Source organism: Cynoglossus semilaevis, chromosome 14, assembly GCF_000523025.1.
Source record: "Cynoglossus semilaevis isolate Cse_v1.0 chromosome 14, Cse_v1.0, whole genome shotgun sequence".
Taxonomy (NCBI): Eukaryota; Metazoa; Chordata; class Actinopteri; order Pleuronectiformes; family Cynoglossidae; genus Cynoglossus; species Cynoglossus semilaevis.
Window position 1 is genome coordinate 28,256,510 of NC_024320.1, and position 11,283 is coordinate 28,267,792.

Here is an 11,283-nt window from a genome sequence, read left to right on the forward strand (position 1 = left end):
CTGCTGAGTGAACACTAATCTCACACGTTAAGTTTTTTTTTTTTGTATGTCTGCATGAGAAGTGAACAAAGGCACCTTTAACACATTGTCTCTCACCCTGAGAATTGTTTCTCTTTGGTTCTCATAACCACACAGTCTCTTCTGGTGTGATCCTGGTGTTTCCTGCTGTTTTTCTACAAACTCTACCCAAAGTTGAACGGGATGTTGATGCATCTGCATTGACACATTCTTGCATGTTTTTGCTGTGAAGTTTGGGAATGCATTTCCAGCACTCATTAACCTCCCACTTTTATTAAAGTTCTGTTCTAGAAGTCATTCAGTTCACATGGCACTGGCACTTTTGGTACTGTCCCTCAGCTGATGGGAATTTTCTGTTTGTGACTTGTGCATTTTACTCTGTTATGTTGCCAGATTTGGAGGTTGGTGTGAATCCAAGTTGCAGTGCATCTAGCCTACCTTTGCTACTAAAGCATGAACAGGCCACCTACTCCTCCACAGAAAACCTGGACTCCAACTCCAGCACCCCATATCCAAGCTCCCCAGCTTTTAGCTCAGCAAAGGTAATTAATGTTTTAATTACAAAAATGCACAAAAGTCTTAAAAAACAATACGTTTATTACCATCTTTCCAGTTCCGTTTTTATCAATATTTTTCAATGTAATGTGTAATTCAGCCTCTCTTATCTATTCTCAGGTCAGTCTGAAAAGCCTGCAGATCTATGATGAATATGGTATTTCCAAGGACCCACTACAGCTTCAGGCTCAAGTGAGAGAGCTGAAGGTCCAGCTGGAAAACCAGACCAAACTCATCCTCCAAATGCAAAGTCTTCTGCGCAGAAACTCCCACTGCAGCGATCTTGTTGCCAACTCCACTGAGCCCTCCATCATCATTGGGTATCCAGAAGGAACACAGAAGAAGGATCGTAGTCAAAACAAAGTCAACTCTCCCGAACGGCACAGGGAGAAACAGGAGGGAGACAGCCAGGTGATGAAGGATAAAACCGGTCTTCTGAACATGCAGCTGGAAGGAGAGAGGTCGTTGAACAGAAGCACATCTGAACAGCTGTCCCACACCCGCAGTAGCTCTACATCACCTGCTAAGTCTGCATTGGTTTTTAATATTTAATTTCCAAACAATATTCAATGCATAAAATTGATTTACATTTATTTCTCTCAATTCTTTTTTCCCCTCTCTATTCAGGCTGGACTCCCTGGTACAGTCGCAGGCCCGAGAGCTGTCACAACTGAGGCAGCAGATCAAGGAAAGCCGTGCACTGGGAGCTTTGCAACGTCGACAGCTAGAGGAACTGAGCAAAACTTTTAAGGAGCTGCTGCAGGCTCATAATGTTGACTTTTACATGGGAAAAATGGTCAAAGAACAGCTGGAAAAGAGCTTATGTCTAGTGGACAGGCTCGAGGGTCGTCTGGACAAAGGTAGCTGCAGATTTAGTGCTATAGTGATTGATAATGTTTTGCATATTTATTAAATATGGAACTTGTTATAAAGACTGATTGTTGTGCCAAAATATTGAAGGCCATCAAAGAAAATGCAGAGCAGGAGAGAAAAGTGAAATGGTTATACTTGATTTAATTGGACAGGTCTTTGACAGTGTCCTTTTTTCTGTCTAATAGAAGACTCTCATCTGGACAATGAGGACGTGACAGCTCTAGAACTATCCCGCAGGTAGGACTCACACCTTTTCTGCTTATTGCTAACCAAAATCTCCAAACCATCTCATCTGTTAGTAACACAGAAATCCTCCTAAGCTATAAATAATGAATTATTTGTCATCATATTTTAAAGGAATTAAACCCACAATAGATTAAAGAAAGAATGATGAAAAAGAGTAAGAGAGTAAATAGATTTCTTTTTGATGATTGCAAGCAAAAATTTTAAATATTATGTCCATTGTTTGGTTTTTTTTCTTGTCTTTGGTTGTCGCTTCAAAATCTAAATAAGTAAGTTTTTAGTGTTGGTTTCTTAAAAAAACAACTAAGTGTAGGAGCTGCATCACTGTTAAAAATGTAAAGATAAAAAGAGCAGAATTACATGTTATGACAACTGTTAAAATATCTGTACATATATGTGTTGAGTTTTCTCTCATCACTACATTATCCACAGTAAACCAACCAGCACTGTGTTGCTTTAATAACATCATGGAACATCTAGGATGCGACTGTGTTGTGCCTTTGTTCCAATAATGTCTTTCCCCACACCCTCTCCCAGCCTCCACCCAGACAATTGCTGAATGACCTAGGGTGATGCATGTGATGGTGGTTTTAAAAAGCTGTCTGGCCTCATTTTGTCTGTATGCCAGCTAAAAGATTAAGGTCACCCTGACAGGGTAATCAAAATGACATCAACAAAAGAAAACTCACAGGACGTGTCAGCTTCAGTTATTGTTGGGAAAACAAATAATTTGCTAGTTGTTGTCAAAAAGTATAAAAAATAAGTACATATCAAATTAGAGGTCTTTGCATCTTCTTTTTTTTAAATTTAATAAAATTCAAATTGTGAGCATTTTTTATCCCAGTGGATAAAAACATGAATAGCTCAAAGTGATGTTCATCTGTAACATTATTGATGTGAGCAGTCCTCCGGAGCTTCAGCTGTCATATGAGGAGGACTTGATTGACCCTCCTGACAGCCCGGCTAGAATCCAACAGGAGTTAGATAATCTGCGTTTGGAGCTAGAGGGTGAGAGAGAAGTGCTACAGCACAACATCTGTGTCCTCGTGCAGCACAACCTCACTCTGGCTGAATTCACCAGGGAGCAACTGGACCTGTGAGTGGGTTCGATCCAGAGAGACAGCATGATGTTTGCTGTGTTTTTAAAAGGAATATATATTTTACCAGCAGCGTGCTTTCACTACAATCTTTAATTTTTCTACTTTTCTTTTTTTTGTTCTTTACTTGTTTTCTTCACTGGGCAGTTCCCTTTCTCTGTGTCTGTGTGAGTGTTTCCTTCTTGACAAACCAATAACATTATGTCACTGTTAAAACAGGGATGATGATTTTAACAGTGACATAATGTTATAAATCAGAAAGAAATGGCTCATTGCTTTCCCTTCTCCTTCAGGTTAACAAAGGAATTGCTGGAGAAGAATAATCTCATCCAGAGTCTGCAGAGCCAGAGCAGGACTAAAAGTCCACGAAGCCACCACAGTTCTCACTCAGATCTGTTGCATTCTGACAGAACCTTTTCCTCTGGCCAAAGCCCTCGGAGTGGCACTCGGCCTCAAAGTAAGCATTTGCATGTGGTCATGTGTCTATATAAACTATGTGACTTGAAAAGCTGAGACCAATTATAGCTACTGTGTATGTCACAGGATACTATGGTGCTACACTAGAAACAATTAGTTAATTAGAAATGCATGTTACTTTACTTGCACCATTGGTTGAAGCAGCAGGATATTCAGGACCTGAAGAGAAGCCATTTTTCCATTCACATACAGTTTGTATCAATGAGGGATTCTGCAGAACAATGCAGACCAACCAATGGCAAAAAAGTGTCTGGTTTCAATCCACCTACACTAGTGATTGCATTATTCAGTGCCGTGTATCCAGTTCACTCTTTAAATTCTGTTCCTCTGAAGAAAAGAGATAGTGAAGGCTAAGTCAGGGGGAAAGGTTGTGGGAGGATCCTATACCAGCCTAGTGACCCAGGTCGCAGTAATGTTGGTTGACATGAACGTGGGTAACCATAGAGGCTCTGGAAGGGCCTGTGCTTTACCAAATTCAAATATCCTATATATCCTATACGTCTAGTTCTGTGTCAAATGGTGTATAGATATTAAGAATTCTATTTTTTCCATATGTTTAGGCCAGCGACACTCCTCCGATTGGATGGGAACTCCTGTTCCTCTTGTAGGTGGAGCTGAGGTAGAAGGCGTGTCCTTTCACAGGGGCGCTACCAGCAGTCTGCAGGGCCTCCACAGGGAGAACGAGCGACTGCAGGAGCAGCTGAAAAGCAGCGAGGAGCTTAACGCCACCTTGCGCAGTGAACTGGACCTGCATCAGACATTTATGGCCCATAACCAGAAACAGGATGAAGGCCAAGTCAAGGAGGAGTCAGGGACTCAGACTGAAGCGCCTAAAGAAGATGGAAATAATTCTTTAAAGAAGGCTGCTGAACAGAGCCACATAATGAACCCAGGTTTATAACAGACGCCTCTCTGTTTTATTTTTTGCAACTCAGTATTTGTGTTTTTGACAAATATCCTTTGCTTTTGTGACTAAATCACCAAATCTACATCTGTTTGCCAGACTTGCTTGCCGAACATCTGCAGGAGATCCGAGCTTTAAGACAAAGACTGGAGGAAAGCATCCGCACCAACGACCGACTCAGGGAACAGCTAGAGAAGAGATTAGCAGAGGTGGAGAATGATTCAGGTACATGTTTTAAATTGAACCCTGTCCACATCTCTCTAATTGTTGTCAGTGTGGGAAATTTTGTGCAAAATTGTTTAGTGTTTAGATGCCTTGGTGAAAGATTGTATCTGTGTGTGTGTGTGTATGTGTTTCCTTAATTCAGCAGCCACCAACATCTTCATTCGTGGCAATGAGGAGCCAGGTCATCTGGCAAATGAGGTGCAATTCCTCTTGGGACAGAGTCAAGGCTTGAAAGAACAACTGAACATAGTGTCTAGGGGTAAATGTTTCTTTCAGTAGAACAAGATCAATATTTTCAAACTGGTTTATTCTCACCGCTCCTGTTTTAAGATAACAAACCCCTTAACAAGACTAAGCTTTAGATACCTTTGTCTTCCAGACAAGCAGAAAGAGGTGGAGAAGCTACGGGACACCCTGGCCAGACGTTCTGCCAAACTAGACCAGAGCAGAAGAGAAACTGAAGAGCTGAGGCTGGAAAACAGCCGACTTCTGGAGAGACTCGAACACATCAGCCAAGAAAACTCTAATTTACAGGCTTCACTAAACTACAGCAAAGAGGAGCTTCAAAGGTAACCCCCTTAATCTCCCCCCCCCCCTTCACAAACACACACACACACACACACACTGAGCAGCTGTGGACCACACACATCTAAATGTACCCCTGTAGTCCAGAGAATGCCGCTGCTACTCCATGTAACCTGAAACCAGGCTAAGCTGCTAATTGACAACATGAAGACTCATTACTGGTCCCATTTATTCATACTATTAGTACAACTCAGGAACATGATACCCTATGATGTGCTGATGCATGCAAACCCTGCGATGATAGGATGTGACCTCTTACCCCAACCTCTACGGACACAGTTGGATCAGGTCGACATTTAAAACCTAGAGTCTAATTTACCGTCGGATCACTTTCTTCAGCAGCCTGTGTGCTGTTGTCAGTTCCCTTATCTGAAACTTTTTTTCTAAAACTCTTTGTTTTAGTGATAAACATCTCATTTAGTTTGCATCACTCTAACTGATGAGCTTTGTTTTGTTTTTGTTTTTCTTCTTTGTTTTAGTGATAAACATTTCATTTAGTTTGCATCACTCTAACTGCTGAGCTTTGTTTTGTTTTTGTTTTTCTTTTGTTAACCTTTAAAACACATACATTGCAAAATGCACCCAAGAAATGAATGTGATCTCAGGGCCATTTATTTACCTTTGAAGTAATGTTAAAATGAATGCTACTTATCTGCTGTGCCTTTTTTTTTATCAATCTGTAATTCCACAATCTTTTTGATTGCCTATGTGGTCTCAGCCTTAATAATAAGGGATAACATTTTTCAGTTTCCCCAGTCTCTGTAATACATCATTAGGTTCTGGTGTCAGTGAATGTTTTTCCTTGTTTTGTTTTAATTCCAGGTTACAGTCTGAGGTGAAGGTTCAGAGGCAGCAGCTCTCTGACTCCCAGCATCTGCTCCAGTCACTGCGTGTAGAGCTGCAGGTTCATGAAAAGATGTGGAAGAAAACAGACCCTCAAAAACATGGTACTGCTTTTTTTGTAGTTCTCAAAAATGTAGAAAAAAAGTCAAATCTGGAGCAGAATGATTGGAGAAAAAAAACATATCATATAATCTGCATAGGAATATGTGGCTGCCTGGGAATAAAAGAAATCATCTACTTTTGTTTATTTGTCATTCTGAATCACTGATGAGATTAAATTTTACCTCAATCCAGAGTCCAGCGAGATGACGCAAGAGTCGGTTCCAGTCTCTTCCTCTGGCTCAGTGGACCTGAGTGAGCTGCTGTCAGAGATCCGACAGCTAAGACTACAGCTGGAGAGGAGCATCCAGACCAACACAGCTCTACGACAGAAGCTGGAGGAGCAGCTGCTCAGAGGAGCCAACCGGTCTGAAACCATCAACATCAACTACCTGCTGTCTTCACCAGGTAACAACATACCGACCATCTCACTGATACTGACATGTGATAACAGTCTAATCATGGTGTTGATTTTCACATTTGTTTTAGATGAAGGTGGCAGGTCCCTGGGTCGTGAAGGTGTTCTTCATGGTAAGACCACGTGCTTCATTAATATTGTCAAACACAGACAGTCACATTTAATCTAAGGAGCCGAATGTTTGCAGACGACAAACGTCACACTCGCTCAGACGTAGATGGCAGCTCTATCAGTGGCAGCAGCTCCAGTGACAGCACCTCTGGAGCTCCTTCTCGCCTGGTGCCAGGTCACAGGATGTGGGCCAATCGAAATGGTCGTCATATTTTGGGCCTGATTGAGGACTACAGCGCTCTGCGCAAGCAGATTTCAGAGGGTCGTAAACTGTCCCGACACATGGACACGCAGCTGCAAGAGTGTCTGCACACACTAAGGCAGCAGAGTGCAGAAAACAAGGTGCAGTAATGTTCAAAGTTTACTATGATTGGTTGGTGACAGAACACTGGAGCTAACATCACTACATGCTCAGAATTAAATGACCTGGAATTCCTGAAAAAGGGCGAATTTTCTTTTCACTCCTTGAAATATATAGTCACTGTCATTGTGGTCATTGCAGGTCATAGAACAGCAGCATCTGAAGAGTTTGTCCAGCAGCATGAATACAATGCAGCAGGTGTTAGATGAAGCTGGACGACTGCTCAAACTGGTGTGGAGGGTCTCACTGCCAACTGTTAGCACCACAGGGGACAGTGGAGACAACCAGCAGGTAAACACACACGGACGGTATACAAAATAGGTCAATAATTCCTATAAAATAATTCCTATTTTACAAGGGTAGGTCCAAAAAATGTTTTGATGTTTGTGATGAGCTGTATTAAGTATAATTTGATCAGGGTTTTCACCCTTAAAAATTAACAATTAGAACTTCTCGACTTTTTTCAAACAATACACACCACTATGAGTCTTAAGACGATTTACAATTTTTGCCAGTATAAAATAAACCCAGTAGGTGCAGTATGTCCTGTATGACCTCTACACATATTGACATCTCATTTCTAATTTCCTTCCTCAGGATGAGCTGTTGAAGATTGAGATTTCCAGACTGAAGAGCAGGCTGTCGCAGCAGGAGAGGATGCTGAGTGGAGCCGTCAAACGCCTGCGCACAACAAACCAGCTGAAAGAAGGAATGGAGCGAGTCATCATTGATCAGTGTACAGTTGTCTTTTTCTGAACAAGCAATCTATTAGCTGCTAGCTCATAGTTATCTCTTGACTTTTTTTTTTTTAGTTCTTTTTGCTAACTTTTAGCACACTTTGACTTTTTGCAGTGTCTCTGACCCATGGAGTGTTGAAGAAAGCCAGAGGAAACTTGGAGGTGAGTTCATAAAAAGTTGTATCTCTTTTTTTGGGGGGGAGGGGGGTTGTTGGTGGAAGAAAGTGTCTTTTTTCAGTGAGTCACTCTTCTCTTTCCTCTGATCCTCTCTGTAAAACATGATTAGACAAATTATTGTTCCCTCTTTGGTCTGAAAGGCCCGTCTGCTGGACCAGATCAAGGTTAGTGTGGCTGAAGTGCAGACCCTGACAGTGACCACATGCATGTTGCATGAATCATCTGACAGTGATGCCATTAGTCCTACTGTTCATACTGTGTCCAAGAAGACACAGTAGAAAGAACATTAGGATGGGCTTGACTTTTGTTTTGTTGCTGAGACATTTTAAAGCATGATACTGTGCTGCCAGTTTCTGAGGTTTGACATTGAGAACATCATCATTTTATTTCCGTCATAGGGGTTCATGTACAGGCAGTAGACATGGCACTTTTATTTGGCTTCACGCTTCGGTCACTTAGATGCATGTGCAATGACTGATGGCTTGTGTTGGAGATATGCTGGATTTGGACCGGTGCTGTAGTTTGTTATTGATTGACACTCAGTCATGAGAGTGTGTTTGCTGCAGAGCTGCTGATTTGTAGTACATACAGTTATTGCTTTGAACATTTGTGTAAGTAGAAGAAAAAAGAACCCTTGGTTGTAATTGTCCATATACACATATACATAGATAATTTATCATTTCTACTGTTCTGTTAGAAATGATATAACTAAAGAAAAAGAGTAACGCAGTGGGACAGTGGTTAATGGCCTTAGTTAAGCCAGGTAAAAGGTTTACTGGTGTAGTACAGCTCCTCAGTTCACCTCAGTCATCACCCAATAGGTGGGGGAGTAAGACCTCCCACAGATGTGTGTGAGTCACTTAGCTGCTTGGTAAAGTTGATCTTACTGAGCAGTTAGTGGATGTGAGGAAGAGGAGTGAAAAGAGGCTGCTGTTGCAACAATCCTACTGTGAAGCTCAAAAGCATTTTAACAGTTTTTTTTATATATATTGTTGTTTGCTCTGCATGCTTAAAATACCTGATTAACTAAAAGACAACGCAGCTCACAACAGCTAGTCAAAGCTGGAGGAGAAGCCTGTGAAACTTGTATGAACATCTTTTGATTGTTCAATTCAGACACCTTCTGAAATAAACTATTATGGTACTTTTGACTTACCCCTAAGGTACTTTTACTTGAGCAGTTATTCACATGCACCTGCTACAGCTATACAAGTTTTTTTTATTTTTTTATTTAGGCAGCGAAAGGTTTTACCCAGCATTAATAGTTTTTTTTTTTGTTTTATTTAGACAGCGAAAGGTTTTACCCAGCATTAATATAACTTGTTAAAATTCTGTGTTTCAGGAGCTGCCGGTCAGTGGCCAGTAGAGGGCGCTGGACCTGTGTACAGACAAACTTCAGACTGTCACTCTGAGTCCTCAGAAGATCATCACAGTGACACTTATTTGCACTGCAGCTTGTGAATCTGCTGAATCAGCACTGCTCCTGCTGTCGTTTACCCTGCTGTAGAACTCACAGCGTACTTTCATGACGTCTGTGGGTTTTTTGGTTTTGGTATTCTACTTGCACAAAATCGGCTTTTATTTGAGGTACTCTAGATGTAAAGGTTTTTTTTTTCTCCGTAAAAGTGGTCTTGTAAATATTTTACCACTATTTTATAAGATTTTAAAAAAAATAACACATGAAAATGTATTTTTTATTACCAAGATGTTTTAAAGTGGCCATCGTCAGATATGTACAGCATGACCAGGGCCAGCATGCTATGAACTGTGCACACATGCAGTAAAGACTGTTAAACAACGAAAACCATTTGTGATACTCAGTTTCCTTCATTAGAATTTTTTTTACACAATTTGGCAGCTGCTTTTCAAATGATTGCGTGTTTAAAATATACCAATATTCATCCAACATTAAGTGGAAAAGAGGAGAAATAGAAAAAGTTGAATAAGTCTGTGCTCTTCTACTCTACATTTTATCACCTTAAAAAAAACACTTGAAACAAATCTGGTCTGTAAGAGTCTGGCCTATAAAACAAGGCCTTGGACAAATGGACAGTCAGTCATTTGTGACATTTAGCACCATCTGCAGGCAGGTTTTAGACATTTTAGTTTAGCTCAAGTCAAATTCAGAATTCAAAGTATAAACATTTAAAGGAGGGTTGGCGAACTGTTCCACAAAGGACCACTGTGGCTGCAGGTTTTGGTTCCAACCTATCCAGAGCACAGTGACTGACCAATCAGCTGTCTGGAGATTCAGTTCAGTTGATTAAAAGTCTGGTGTGCTGCTGCTTGGTTGGAACAAAAACCTGCAGCCACAGTGGCCCTTTATAAATAATATTCAACATTATTAACATAATTCCAAAATAATACAATATGTAGTCATAGACATTTTAATTAAAAGATAGAAAATAATGTTTTTCTGGAACATCTGCCATTGATCATAATGTATTCACTATACGTGGGTGTGCGGGCTGTTTTAATGAAGCCAGAAAACGTGGTTAAGTGGACAAACTCTAGCCTGTTGTTGGATGATGGCTGGTGCCGAACAAATAATGGAGGTTGAGGATTACCAAGCAAGATGACTCAGAAAGGGAAAGGACATCCTTGGCCAGCTCTTTTTCTTTCAAACGAGGCAATAACTTTTATCGTGCAATGCAAAATGTACCTGCCCCGGCGGATGGAGCTGTCAGCTTTTCAAAACGTCCACGTCAAACCTGCGAAAGCATGTGGTGGTAAGTAGAGTATGCTTTTTGCCTGTGTTTCCCAAATGTTATGTTTATTGTTTGGTTAAAAACTTGCTATGTTAACCCTTGTGCAGTCCTTCACATTTTTGTACACACCGTTTGTCCTTGCAATGATTTTCATCTTGTCCCATGAGTACGACTGAATATGAGGAAAAGTTGGCACAAGTCATGCAGTACAGGAACATGCACACGCACGCACACACACACACACACACACAGACACAAAGACATATTGGGATTCGAGATTGCCCAGGAGGTGAACCCTGGGGTTTCACACCAATGTCAGGTGTGCCTCTGGGCCAAAGCGCCACTGTGCCTTCATGATATCGATTATTTTCGCCTAGCTTAGCATCCATCCAGATACCTAACGTTTCAACGTAGAGCAGTACCAAAGCACAGTCGGTAATACAAGTGTATGATTTTGATTGCAGTTGGTTTCTAATGAAATCATTCAAATTAGAAAACTTTTTAATAATAATAAATATTAATTAAATTACCAATACTAATTCAAACAAGGTTTTCAAAAATGACTAAAAAATGCACTCATTTAACTTAAAATACTTAGCTATTTCCATTTTTGTGGTTAATTCTATGTTGTCATTTCCAGTCAAAAACTTAAAAAGCTTGACAAAAATTTTTGTAAAATTATTTTTTTAAATTGTATCTTTTCCTGCATTTTTCTCATAAACTTAGGACATTTGGAGAACATTTTAGAATATAAATATTTCTGTCAAAATGTGAATTTTCCGTGTCAGTTTGAGTCAAAAACTAAAACATTTTGACAAAATTCGAGATTGCCCAGGAGGTGAACCCTGGGGT

General features: G+C 40.5%; 1 protein-coding gene across 6 annotated transcripts in view; it reads left to right on the forward strand.

Moving 5' to 3' along the window:
• The window catches only part of cdk5rap2 (CDK5 regulatory subunit associated protein 2), a 28,655-nt gene extending 19,128 nt beyond the window's left edge, over positions 1-9,527 (forward strand). For 4 of the 6 annotated variants that reach the window (XM_017038548.2, XM_017038547.2, XM_017038550.2 and 1 more), the window contains 18 exons: positions 412-560; positions 694-1,100; positions 1,201-1,433; positions 1,632-1,683; positions 3,080-3,243; positions 3,824-4,156; positions 4,267-4,392; positions 4,535-4,651; positions 4,772-4,961; positions 5,800-5,924; positions 6,115-6,327; positions 6,409-6,450; positions 6,525-6,790; positions 6,951-7,100; positions 7,407-7,545; positions 7,662-7,708; positions 7,833-7,887; positions 9,066-9,527. In XM_017038548.2, coding sequence (XP_016894037.1) covers positions 412-560; positions 694-1,100; positions 1,201-1,433; positions 1,632-1,683; positions 3,080-3,243; positions 3,824-4,156; positions 4,267-4,392; positions 4,535-4,651; positions 4,772-4,961; positions 5,800-5,924; positions 6,115-6,327; positions 6,409-6,450; positions 6,525-6,790; positions 6,951-7,100; positions 7,407-7,545; positions 7,662-7,708; positions 7,833-7,887; positions 9,066-9,184 — 2,927 coding nt within the window. In that variant the 3' untranslated portion in view covers positions 9,185-9,527. The remainder of the gene's footprint in view (positions 1-411; positions 561-693; positions 1,101-1,200; positions 1,434-1,631; positions 1,684-3,079; positions 3,244-3,823; positions 4,157-4,266; positions 4,393-4,534; positions 4,652-4,771; positions 4,962-5,799; positions 5,925-6,114; positions 6,328-6,408; positions 6,451-6,524; positions 6,791-6,950; positions 7,101-7,406; positions 7,546-7,661; positions 7,709-7,832; positions 7,888-9,065) is intronic. The other 2 variants (XM_017038549.2, XM_008326305.3) reach the window with 2 other exon arrangements.
• Positions 9,528-11,283: the final 1,756 nt, after the last annotated feature.